This window comes from Megascapheus bottae, chromosome X (genome assembly GCF_031878675.1).
Source record: "Megascapheus bottae isolate mThoBot1 chromosome X, mThoBot2.hap1, whole genome shotgun sequence".
Taxonomy (NCBI): Eukaryota; Metazoa; Chordata; class Mammalia; order Rodentia; family Geomyidae; genus Megascapheus; species Megascapheus bottae.
Genome location: NC_143547.1, coordinates 98273180 through 98286903, shown reverse-complemented (window position 1 = coordinate 98286903; position 13724 = coordinate 98273180). Strand labels below are relative to the sequence as shown.

The 13724-nt window shown below is 39.3% G+C and overlaps 1 protein-coding gene across 1 annotated transcript; it reads left to right on the top strand.

The window, feature by feature from the left end:
• The first annotated feature begins 234 nt into the window (after window positions 1-234).
• Window positions 235-12689, top strand: Slitrk4 (SLIT and NTRK like family member 4). The gene is made up of 2 exons (XM_090326068.1): window positions 235-353; window positions 4531-12689. Exon 2 carries the CDS (start codon window positions 4581-4583, stop codon window positions 7092-7094), a length of 2514 nt encoding a protein of 837 aa, XP_090182194.1. The 5' UTR covers window positions 235-353; window positions 4531-4580; the 3' UTR covers window positions 7095-12689.
• The last annotated feature ends 1035 nt before the right edge of the window (window positions 12690-13724 follow it).

Below are 13724 nucleotides of genomic sequence, written 5' to 3'. Positions count from 1 at the left end.
CCGGTGAGGGAGAAGGGATTCAGGAATGACGGTGTCTTGGTGGTTTGCTATGGTGAGGGACCAGTGACTGTGTGTGCCAGGGGGCGGGGGCGGGGGCGGGGGCGGGGATTCGGCGCGTGTATGTAAAGGTGCAGCCCGTGTGCGAGGCGCTGGGAGCGCGCTTGGTGTCTGGTCGGGTGCGCGCGCGCGCGCGCCGCTGTCCGCTTGCTTGCCTGCTTCCAAGTGCTAGGAGGTTTTCGACCGGCGAGCGGGCGCGGAGAAGCTCCATCGCAGATCACGCAGAGAGACCATCGCGGACACTGCAGCGCGAGTCGTGCCACGACTGGCACTGCACAACACGCGGGGGTCCAGAGGTGGGTGAATTTCCAGTGGGGGCTGCGCGAGCTGCACCGACGAGCGCGCTGCCTCATCCTGGCTCGCCTTGGCTCAGCAGCGAGTGTGTGTGCGCGCGCGCCCCAAGGGAGACAGGTAGCTTATTGTTTTTAGTTTAATTCGGGTTGATTTGGGGCCAGAGAAGTAGCCTAAGTGGATGTGTTGGTTAAATGGCCCCGCCATCTGACCTAGGCACCTGTCGTTTGCCGGCCAACAACGGGGTCGCATGTCCCCGAGGACCTAAAGGAGCCAAGTGTCCTTAGCATCCCTGTCCCTTGGGCGGCCGGGGCATGAGGGAAAGTGTGTTGGCGGCTGGTCGCTTGGGCTGTTTGAAGCCGCTCGGCTGGCCTGGGTTTGGTTTTCTGCGTCCTGCTGGCAGGCAGTGTGCGTGGATTGCGATGTGGGGTTCCCTCCCGGCAGTGGCCGGCGGGCTGGGGAGAGATTCCCAGCACCCCCCAAACAACAAGCCGAGGAAAGGAGGAGCTGAGCCATTGGGGAACTCGAATAGCCCCGCAAAGGTGGCCCAAGGCATGCAGAACGAGTTTGCAAGGTGCTGAAATATTGAGCTCATTTCTCATGTTGGTGAACAGGAATGTGAAACTAGCCTAGGGTCACAGGGGCCGAGCAAAAGTACCTGGGCCGCCCCTCCAGGCCTTGGAACTGTGGGGTCACTCTGTGTATGGCAAGCGGGTCATTGCCACCCCAGTGCCATTGCGGCCTGAGCAAGCAAGCTATCTGTTCTTCCCGCTCAGCTTCCTCCCGGCCGGCTCTGGAGAGAAGAAAACTCCAGCCCGCTACCCCTGGTGGGACGGGAGCGCGCAGGGAAATGTGTGCGCAGCGGGGCTGGAGGCCCCCAGGCTATCGCGCACAGTCTCCGCCTCCGCCACCCAACCCGCGAGGCTGCCACTCGGGCAAGGGAACCAGGAGGGGGCTGCGTGCCGGCTCTGGGCACTGGGATGCGGCAAAACATTGCGGTACGCGCCAGCGCCAGCGGCCCCTCCAACCGCGTCGCGGCCGACCCGAGGTGGCGCACAGGGGGCGGCAGCGGCTGGGTCTCTCCGCGGACCTCGCTTCCCTTCCCACCCCCTCCATCCTGGCCTTAGTGAGGGCCACAGAGGATGGTTTTGAATGATGATGATGATTTCGATTTCGAATCAGCTCGTGGGGAGCTCCCTCGACTTGAGGACCCTCCTGTCAATGGCTTCCACACTGCTGGTTGGCCCCCTGCGCCTGGACATGGAGCGATACAGGGATGGAGGCTGGATTTCTGGTAGGACTTGATTTGTGCAGTGCTGGCGGGCCATGGAAGCTGAGTAGTGTCTTCGCTGAGCCCGGAGCGAGAAGGGCAGATAGGAAGTGGATCCGCTCTTGGCAGCCTGAAAGATAGCTGGTGATACCCAACTTGTACTTTGTAGGCATTTTTTTTCCTCCCTCATTTTCTGCTTTTCTTTTTTCCTGTGATTTTTTTTTTTTTTTTTTAGCTTATGCCATGTGAATAAGCGTTTTCTTTCGGTGACAGCGTCTCTTTGCTTTCTTTCCGGCTTTATTTATTTATTTATTTTTGTCATCCATTCTCTACCTCTCCCTTCCCCCCTTGGTTTGATGAAACGCACTCTTCCTCTCCCTCTTCCTCATTTGCTCCTCCAGCTGCTTTTGGCTTCCTCGGTTTCACAAGAGCTCCATTTGGGAACTTCCCAGCTTGTCCTTTCGCCTCCTCCCCTCAGAGAGTTAAAGTAGAAATTCCTCAGAGGGCAGTTCATTCTGCGTTTTCAGATTCGTTGATGCTTCTGATTCTTGGTTCTGTCTGTGCTGAATTCAGGTTATTCGAATTCATTTTCTTTCAGTTTGTGTTTTGTTGGGCTGCTTTGGGGTTTCTTTGTTTTGGGGTGGGGGTGGGGGTGGGGGTGGTTAGGAAAAAGAAATGACTCAACTGAACTAAAATAGCTGTTAAAAACCCACATCAACACGAGGCACATAGAGGGGGGAAAAGGGACCAGATTAAATTCAGATTTTACAATTAAAGTTGTCTTAGGTGATGTCATACTTAAAAATTATGACTTCTTTTTGCAATACCAATCATGAACAGGAGGAATATACTTTAAATGACAGCCAAATAGATTGCCAGCAATGCTGACTGTATTGTAAACCAAAGTACTTAAAATGCTAATCCTTCTAGGTCGTGGCTAATGGATTGTCTACCTTGAGACACATTGGGTTTTATCAATAGCTGATTCCTCCTGAGCAAAATAAAGACATACTCAATGTGACACCTCTTTTTTCCCCCATTATGGCCTCATTGTGTGTTCCTTGGTATTTTGTTTATTTAATTAATATTTGGTGGTAACCATATTGGAATTGTAGCCAGCTTCCTTTCCATTCAAAATGGAAAGAAAATATTCACATGATTAAAATTGCATCAGTGAAATGCATGGCTTGTTTCCTTTTTATCTGTTTCTATGAAGCACCAAGCACTCTGTGTGTGTTTGTGTGCGTGTGTGTGTGTGTGTGTGTGTGTGTGTGACAGATAGAGAGAGAGAGAGAGACAGAGAGACAGAGAGACAGAGAGAGAAGAGAAACAGAGACAGAGACATAGAGAGACAGAGAGGGGGAAACAGAAAGACAGAGAGACAGACAGTGACAGAATGTGTAACTGCACTCTAATGGGTTAATTTGCTTAACATTAAACTCTTTCAAGAAGTAATTCTTTATTTGTTACAGAAAGGGGCACCACGGTCATTTTCAGAAGAGGTTTGAGAAATGGTGATTTTAAGACAAAAATATTTTTGCTCTGACTGTGTGTGACTCTTCAGATAAAGCCTGTAAAAGATTGTAGTGTGTGAATGCCTGTCCCTCGGCAGTGGCAGTCTGTGGTCAAAGAGAAGGAGATGAGCATTGAAGCCAAATGTCAGTAGGACCTGGGTTCCAAGTGGCAAATGAGGGAACACAAAAGGCTATGCAGACTGAAGAGCCAGTTGTGGTGAGAAAAGCTGCTTGAAAATCAGCTAAGCAATGCAGGAACAAGCAGGTCCCTTTCCTATCTTCAAGACCTAAAGTCCCAAAAGATTTTCTTCATCCACTATTTGAGAGTGGACAGGATACTAGATGTTATGTATTTGCTTGAAAATGAAATGTGGCCATCCCCCTACACATTTGTTCTTTTATAACCCTATCAGTTGTGTTGTCTTTGGTTTTAGAGGTAGTAATGTACAGGTGAACTGACTCATGACAATATACTTAACTGGGGGACAAGGCTGAGCAGATCTCTTTCCAGGGAACCTTGCACACTGATTTTAAACTAGATTCTGTCTAGCACTGAGACCTCAATTGCCATCCCCTGTTGAAACCAGAGTCCTAATAGTCTTTCCACCCTGCATATTAATCTAGCTGCAACCTAGAGAACAAATATCCACTAATTGCAGTGTCTCTCTGGTTCAAAGGACATGTCACACTTAATATTGTAGGTGCCTTTACTTCAACTGCAAATAGAAAGCTTAAGATTTGTGTTCAAGGGCAATTTGGTGGTCCAAGTTATAAATGAATTCAGGTTACTAAGGTGTATATATATATATATATATATATATATATATACACCAAACAACCAAACAACCTTTTTGCTATTGTTTGTTGTGTATTCTGTATATCTCAATTTTCCATAAACTGCACAGGTATGAGAACAGAAGGTGTATCATTTCTGGTGGTTATTCCTGTTCAACTGAGTGCAAATACTTGGAGTTTTCTGTGCCTTAAAAATGCAATGCTGTTACCTAGGTGCTGGGGCTCCCGCCTGTATTAGCTATTCAGGAGGCTGAAATTTGAGGATGACATTTTGAAGCCAGGCCAGGCAGGAAAGTTTGTGAGACTCATTTCTCCAATTAACCAGGAAAAACCCAGATGCGAAGCTGTAGCTCGAGTGGTAGAGGACTAGTCGAGTACAAAAAGCTCAGGGAGAGCACCTCGGCTGTGATTTCAAGCCCAGGATACACATGCATGCATACACACAGACATGTGAGTGCATGTGCACACACACACATGCACACACACACCCTTACACACAGAATACAATACTGGTAATTATAGCCATCTGTTCACAATGGTATGATTTAAACCCATTTTTTTCAGTAATGACCATTGAAAAAATGTTTTCTTTTTATTTTTTAGATTATTTCTCTTTATTCAGAAGCATAAAGTTGTTTGCTGATTGCAAGAAGATGTTTCTTTGGCTCTTTCTGATTTTGTCAGCCCTGCTTTCATCGACAACTGCAGATTCTGATATATCGGTGGAAATTTGCAATGTGTGTTCCTGCGTGTCAGTTGAGAATGTTCTCTATGTGAACTGTGAGAAGGTTTCAGTCTACAGACCGAATCAACTGAAACCCCCGTGGTCTAATTTCTATCACCTCAATTTCCAGAACAATTTTTTAAATATCCTTTATCCCAATACATTCTTAAATTTTTCACACGCAGTATCCCTGCATCTGGGAAATAATAAACTGCAGAACATTGAGGGAGGAGCCTTTCTCGGGCTCAGTGCATTAAAGCAGTTACACTTGAACAACAATGAATTAAAGATTCTCCGAGCTGACACTTTCCTTGGCATAGAGAACTTGGAGTATCTCCAGGCTGACTACAATTTAATCAAGTATATTGAACGAGGAGCCTTCAATAAGCTCCACAAACTGAAAGTTCTCATTCTTAATGACAATCTGATTTCGTTCCTTCCTGATAATATTTTCAGATTCGCATCTTTGACTCACCTGGATATACGAGGGAACAGAATCCAGAAGCTCCCTTATATTGGAGTTCTGGAACACATTGGCAGGGTTGTCGAACTGCAACTAGAAGATAATCCTTGGAACTGCAGCTGTGATTTGCTGCCTCTAAAGGCTTGGCTGGAGAATATGCCATATAACATTTACATAGGAGAAGCTATCTGTGAAACTCCCAGTGACTTATATGGCAGGCTCTTAAAAGAAACCAACAAACAAGAATTATGTCCTATGGGCACAGGCAGTGATTTTGATGTACGAATTCTGCCTCCATCTCAGCTGGAAAATGGCTACACCACTCCCAACGGTCACACTACCCAAACATCCTTGCACAGACTTGTGACCAAACCACCCAAAACAACCAATCCTTCTAAGATCTCTGGAATTGTGGCAGGCAAAGCCCTCTCTAACCGTAATCTCAGTCAGATTGTGTCTTTTCAGACAAGAGTGCCTCCTCTTACGCCTTGCCCAGCACCTTGCTTTTGTAAAACACATCCTTCGGATTTGGGACTGAGTGTGAACTGCCAAGAGAAAAATATACAGTCCATGTCTGAGCTGATACCAAAACCTTTAAATGCCAAGAAATTGCATGTCAATGGCAATAGCATCAAGGATGTGGACATTTCAGACTTTGCTGAGTTTGAAGGACTGGATTTGCTCCATTTGGGCAGCAATCAGATTACAGTGATCAAAGGAGATGTATTCCACAATCTTACTAATTTGCGCAGGCTGTATCTCAATGGCAATCAAATCGAAAGGCTGTATCCTGAGATATTTTCAGGCCTTCATAACCTGCAGTATCTGTATTTGGAATACAATTTGATTAAGGAAATCTTAGCAGGTACCTTTGACTCCATGCCAAATTTGCAGTTACTGTATTTAAACAATAATCTCTTGAAGAGCCTGCCTGTTTACATTTTTTCTGGAGCACCTCTTGCTAGACTGAACCTGAGGAACAACAAATTCATGTACCTACCTGTCAGTGGAGTTCTTGATCAGCTGCAGTCTCTTACACAGATTGACTTGGAGGGCAACCCATGGGACTGTACTTGTGACCTGGTGGCATTAAAGTTGTGGCTGGAGAAGCTAAATGATGGGATTGTTGTGAAAGAACTGAAATGTGAGACACCTGTTCAGTTCGCCAGCATTGAACTAAAGTCCCTGAAAAATGAAATCTTATGTCCTAAACTTCTAAATAAGCCATCTGCACCATTCACAAGCCCTGCACCTGCTATTACATTCACGACCCCATTGGGTCCCATTCGAAGTCCTCCTGGGGGCCCAGTGCCTCTGTCTATTTTAATCTTAAGCATACTAGTGGTTCTCATTTTAACTGTGTTTGTTGCTTTTTGCCTTCTTGTGTTTGTGCTACGTCGCAACAAGAAACCCACGGTGAAGCACGAAGGCCTTGGGAATCCTGAATGCGGCTCTATGCAGCTGCAGCTAAGGAAGCACGATCATAAAACCAATAAAAAAGATGGACTGAGCACAGAAGCATTCATCCCACAAACCATAGAACAGATGAGCAAGAGCCACACCTGTGGGTTGAAAGAGTCAGAAACTGGGTTCATGTTTTCAGATCCTCCAGGACAGAAAGTCATGATGAGAAATGCTGCTGACAAGGAGAAGGATTTATTACACGCGGATACCAGGAAGAGACTGAGCACAATTGATGAACTGGATGAATTATTCCCTAGCAGGGATTCCAATGTGTTTATTCAGAATTTTCTAGAAAGCAAGAAGGAGTATAACAGCATTGGTGTCAGTGGCTTTGAGATCCGCTATCCAGAAAAACAACAAGATAAAAAAACCAAGAAGTCCCTGATTGGTGGCAACCACAGTAAAATTGTTGTGGAGCAACGGAAGAGTGAGTATTTTGAACTGAAGGCTAAACTTCAGAGTTGCCCTGACTACCTACAGGTCCTCGAGGAGCAAACGGCGTTGAACAAGATCTAGGTTTTGCAATTTAACTTCATACGAAGGACATTTATTTAATGATGAAAGTGCCTTTTGTTGACTTCTAACTCCCAAATACTATATTATCAATAGGCATAGAGGCAGGCGTTTTCAAGGTTGTCCCATTAATTGTAGCTGCAAAGGTGTATCAAGTAGAAGAGAATTTCCTTAATAGATTTTACTACAGAAAACCTATACTGTGGAGTCCTGTGGGGATACTGCAAATTCTATTGCCAAAGGGATGCTTTATACACATAACACACTGAATTTAACCTAAGAGGCCAATACGTTTTGTACCCCAATACAAAACCTTCGTCTCTTTGTGCTTTGTAAAGCAAGCTCAAGAAAACTGGTACCAGTGTTTGTACTTCAACTGGGTCCTTCATCTTGCACGTAGATTAAGTTGGTGGAACTGGAATAATCCTTTTGATTTGTGGCATTGTAACAACTCTGTGTAAAGATTACCTGAAAAGTGTAAAAAAAAAAGCATGCAAAGAGAGAACGTTTGGTAGTATTTGTAAATCGGTAACCTTTATGGCCTGCATCTTGAATTCGCTGGATTTATAACATTAAATTGTGCAGATACTTCTTTAAAATATACCATGCATTACCTAAGTATAAAATAAATTTGAAGACTTTAAGCATTACCTGTCTATACATAAAGTCCTAAAAGAGAAAAAAAATTCCACGTGAGTAAAATAGTATTTGTGGTGACCTGAAGAAATGCGTGATGTTTATCAAAATTAAAAACTGCTCAAATTCATCTAATCCTAGAGTTTGTTGTCAGTTATGTGAAAAACCCACAATCCTTAAAGGTTGTCCAAAATTAGCAAAGTGCTTACCGTGTGAGCGCAGTCAAAGCTATTTTTGTAACATAATTCATATTTATGAAGTACTTTGTATACTAAATAGGAAAATATGTACTCCTTAAAATGTATTTACTATGCTTGACTTATTTTCCTGATCACAGCAAATTTATAAGTAAGTGTAAAATTTAGATAGAAAAAATACTTAAGTGAAATGAAAGGAAATGGTGTACAGACATTTTGGACTTTGTGATCAGGTGTAATTTAAAATTAGAAAAAAAGTTTAAAAAATCAAAAAGAAACAAAAATACAATGAACATAAAAGTAAAGATGAGTTCTGTGCTATTCTTGTGAATTTAGCATATTATATTCAGATTTGTTAACAAGTGTGCATTTTAAAATAGGTTCTTTAGTTTCATAGTATTGTGTCTAGGGCACTGGTTATTTGCCATCAGTTGTCTTGCTTTTCAGGATTCTATGAGATTAATTCAAGTAGTTTTCACTATGATATTAAAAACAACTAGTGACTAAGCTTAATAGTATCTCATATGCATCTGTATCGTGTTCTTTCATCATTCTGACTACTATCAGATAATCTAGTAGAACTACAAACATCATGGTAGTCTCGGCTTTCAAAGCCACACTGTAACATGCTTGTATTGGATGCCCATGAGCTCACAGTCTGAAACTAGAATGATATGTTCCTGTGTTTGCTCATGCTGTAAAGTTGTAAGTAAAAATTGGTCAAATGAATTAAGTATTTGGTAACAGGTTAACATTCGAAGATTTTTAAGAGCTCCCAATTGCAAAGTGATTTTCCAAAATATATTACCTTCTTGGTATGCTGATGTGTATATGTGTGTTTGTGTATATATGTATACACGCATACATATACATATATGTGCGTATGTGTATATGTACATATATGAACATGCATATGTATTTATTCATTAATTACTATATCAATCAGTAGTTAACCAAGAAGGCAAAACATAGGCATTCTTCATGAATTTCAAGTGGAAGATATTTTGGTTCCATTTCTGAGATTACATTACTATTAAAAGTTAACAGCGATTCCTTTATTAAGCACTATTTTCAGGGCTTTATGTGTCTGTTCCAAGATTAAAAGTAAATCTTGGCATCCTTGGAGGCGTGTGTGTGTCAGTGTGAGTGTGTGTGTGTGTGTGTGTCTATTTGAGTATATATTGAGTATATATTCATACATATAGATAATTTGGAGAATTTTTTAAATAGCAAAAATATCTCCATACGTATGTGCTGGTGCTCTTAAAATTTTAATGTGTACTTTTAATTTTCATGACAATGTCTGTGAAAATTTTATATGAATATAAAAAATCTAGACAAATAATTGCTTTATGATCTTGAAAGGAAAGACAAAATGTGTGCTCAACAGCTTGTATTCATCTACAATTTCATAAGGACTTTTAATATGCCATTATCATGCATGCATGCATTCATGGAATAAAGGGCTCCTTAATGCATACTGACAGGATAACAATGCAATGGCTGCAAAGAAAGTGTTTTAGTTTATCCTGTCAATAATGTATGGATGGAGAAATCTTAAATAAACACTTATGGGAGAAACTGGAAAGCTCCATCCATGAACTGGGAATAATGAGTCATTCAGAAGAAGCCTTTTTATTCAGTGTGGTGATGTTTTAAGATGTTTCCAGATTTCTGCAGAATTATCAATGGCAAGAGTACCTGCCACCATCTCACAGCTTGCTGTAGTATATTGGCTATTTCATATTCTTCTGATGAAAGGCATAAATGTTAAAAAAATAAGGATCAAGTAATTTAATTGTATGTGGTTATTTGGAGATTCTAATTGTAAATGAAAGTAACAACTCCTCAGTTAAGGCTAATATAGTTTCCTTAACTAAAGTCATTGTGCCTACATTATACAGTGTATACTATTTTCACCTGTCTCTCATTAGTTCTACTTGTATATTTTATGATAACGTATCTAGGCATTAGTTCTGAGTTGAGTGCAAGAGCAGTTAAAATACTGTATCTATATTTTGTTGAATTCAACTATAACCTTGATGTTAGTTTAACCCCATAAGGTATAATATGTACATCAGTTCAGAATTTTTAGTAGAACTTTGATTAAAATATAAAAATATCCAAGAAATGCTAGGTTCTAATGGGCGAGACACATCATGAGTGTGTTGGTATCATAGTCGTGTGTGGACCGCGTTAGAACAGCTACAAAGAAAAGTAGATCACATGAAATCAGTGAAGGGGTTGAGATAATATATTGTGTTTGTGTAATATAAATCAAGTTTTAAATTATTTTTTTATGAAATCAATAAATATGATTCAATTCTTCAAAAGCAAATCTTTGTGTAATTTTCTCAGAAAGCAGCTATTAAAGTACAATGATTCAAGTCTATAAGGCAATATTCTATATTTAATTTTTCATTCTGAGTAATAAAATGATATCAATTAGAAAGTCATTTAATATCACCTTTCTTTTGGTGTTTTTAGCATTTAATTTTTAAGCCATAAAGATGCATCAATTAACAGGCCATGTCCCCATGAATAATGTCAACATATTTCAGAGATAACAGAAGACACTTAGAAATGTATGGTGATAAAATTAATCTATGATAATTTTGCATGATTTTTACATTGATATTGTATGAAATGAGTACAGTGAGCTTTTTTGTTTTCATTTTTGTTTTGTTATTGATGTCACATCCAAAGACTTGGGGAGGAAATATATGAAGAATGTATTTCTAATCGCTATTTTGAAATAAATAAAACACATTGTATTGTTTTTAACCTGATTTGATTTATTACTATTTTACATTCATTTATAAAACAAAAATAAAAAACACTATAAAATCTAATGTAAATCACAGAAAGGAACTATTTTAATGAATTTCATTTGCTTTTAATTACATCAAGATATTAGAGAGAATTTATTAAATGCCATTTTTATGAAAGCATTAATAAAATTGTTTGCTACAATGGTACTTCAGAAGCCACAGTTTATTAAATATATTTGTCTTTCTATTATTTTTCAGAAGAAACAAAGCAGTAGGCCAAACTGATCATTGTCACTCAAACTTGAGGGTAAGACATATAACTCTAAAATAATATTTGTACCACTTAATTGTTAAATCTCTGTTAAAAGATGCCTCCTTCACAGACCTATTTGCAATCTGTGTTCCTTCCCACTGACAGCGCCTTTGGAGAAGGGTGAGGCAGCGCCAAGATCAGCAGTTGCCCATTCTTATTAATCGGTTGGACTCTGGCTAATTAATCAGTTGAATCTGACTTCAGATAAACAAATATTAATATCTAGCCTTAAAATCATCTCAAACATTCTTAGAAAATCTTCAAACATCTAGTTTTTTTAGTGAAATAAGCTTTACTGCTGGTAGAATAGTTACACTTTCATAGGAAAACTGTCATTTTTAATTTAATTCCATTAAAGGTAGACAAAATGATCAATGTGTCACTTAATGCAATTATGATGATGAAAGAAAATGAACCCATTGCATTATGACCAATGGTGGGCAGAAAAGAATATGAAGAGATTGCATGGACCAATAAGCTGTGTTTCGACTATGTGTGTTTAGAGCAAGAGAAGTAAAAATAGAAAAGAACATAGAAAATGTAAGTTAAGATTGGTGTACCCTTATTTTTACATATAGCTTTGACAAAAGTATGAATTCTATAGCAGTATTTTTGGACTAGATACCTCATGTGTCACAAGTGACATATCATCAATTGGGTTTTATTAGTTCTTTGGAGTATTGAGTAAAGGGCCTTGGGTCTCAGCCATTTTGTTTTGTAAACAAATGGCCTTAAAAGTTGACCTCCTTTCTAATCCTCATTCTCACTCACTCACTGTAGTCAGCTGGGATGAACTAGAATATTCTGTGTGTGATATTACTGAGAATGTCAGGTAGTATATAATCAAGTTCATCTGATAATTTTTTTGCCCCTGATCTCAGACTTTGTGATGATTTGTTTTGTTTTATTAAAAGCAAATGATAAGGTAAAAATAACTTTCATAGGTTATTTTTAATAAAACTGCCTTAACCTAATTTTTTGTTATTTATTTCATTTCTACTTCTATTCCATTAATTTATAGGATATAATTTTAGGAACAAAAGTTAAGGAAGAAAAAATTCTCTTCTATTGTATATAAAATAATACTATTTTTACTTTAAAAATATTTAACTTGGCTGGGATTTTGGCCTAGTGGCAGAGTGCTTGCCTACCATGCACAAAGAACCGGGTTCGATTCCTCGGTACCACATACATAGAAAAAAGCCGGAAGTGGTGCTGTGGCTCAAGTGGTAGAGCTCTAGACTTGAGAAAGTTCAAGGACAGTGTTCAGACCCTGAGCTCAAGCCCAGGACTGGCAAAAAAATATTTAACTTGTTTTTTTCCATGTCTATAACAGTACTGCATAGGAAGACTCTGAAACCCTTGAATTCTTTGGGCCAAGAAATTACTATTGAGAGTGAAAACCATGCAAATTCCTCACTGTATGATAATCATGAGACTCCCTCCCATATCTGTATAACCCAGATCAAGACAGAATTTTTCAATTCTGCACTTTAGTTGACTTTGGTATATAGTACATAACTAGAAATAGAAATTCTGATGATTCCAATAATACAATAAGAATGAGAAAATTACATGTGTCACTTAAAAAGCCAATGAAAAATCTTTCAAGAGATAATGTGAATATGTAGTGAATAAACACACAACATTACTTTTAAATTAGGAGTAGGTACCAGATAGTCCTTTGAAGTTCATGTACAATATAATTCTCTTAGTTGGCAATTCAGAAAATTTACAAATACTAGATACTGCTGATTACTAGCCTAAGAAAGCCATGTTGTACGGTGGATATTGCTCATGAAATATTTGAAAATCAAAAGTAAGCTCTGTTCTTCTTGCTAAGAGTGCAATGTATATGTCCATTATTGTTTCATGTAAACTGAATCATTGTGCTACAGTTCTGGAGTTGATATGCAGTGACTTTAATGCTGTTTTCATGAATAAAAGTCTTTTCTTATAGGTCACATTTGTAGCCATTCAGTGTGTTTATTAGTGTGATATTAGTGGAGCTCAAATTCAAAAGGAAATGCCAATAATCTGATATTTAATTGATATTGTATTAATTCCTTCGCACATATGCAATCAGAAAGTGTAACACAGGTAAACAGTTAAAAATGTACAAAGGCAATGATCTAGTTGATGTTCACAACTAAAATCCTTCTTCCTAGATCAACTAGGTATTTCAAATCAATTTTGTTGTTTGCGAACAAATGATAGTTGTCTTGCTTTTGCTTTCATTTTAAATTGTAACAAGATTAACCTATCACACACAGTAGGAGTTAGTCCCAGTTCATCTTGTGACTTCTTTCAGTTTCAGTAATGCCTGCTGTCATGAGACTTGAATTTGTTTTTTTCTCATTTATTAACTTTATCATCTTCCTCTTCAATCTATAAGCTTACTCAATGAATGATACTGTGTGCTATTTCTAGGCAACCAGACACGTGCAAATTAAAGCTCTTATACCTTTCACAAACATTCACAAGACCATGTAAGGACATCTATACCCAAAGTAAGGAAGCTCAGTGTGAAGTTATCATTTGAAATCACTGGAATAGGCAAGTTAAAAAAAGATCACTGGGTTGAAAATTATGACTAGAGAGAACATATTTTTATTAAGGACACGGTACTTAAGAGCAAAGAAATGTTCAAAGGAAAAAAATGATAGTTTGCTTGGCACACAGAATATAGAACTCAATTGTTGAAAATGGTCATAAT

Bases quoted from the DNA above. Each gene is read 5' to 3' on its own strand.
- Slitrk4 (XM_090326068.1), top strand. From the start codon at position 4,581: ATGTTTCTTTGGCTCTTTCTGATTTTGTCAGCCCTGCTTTCATCGACA.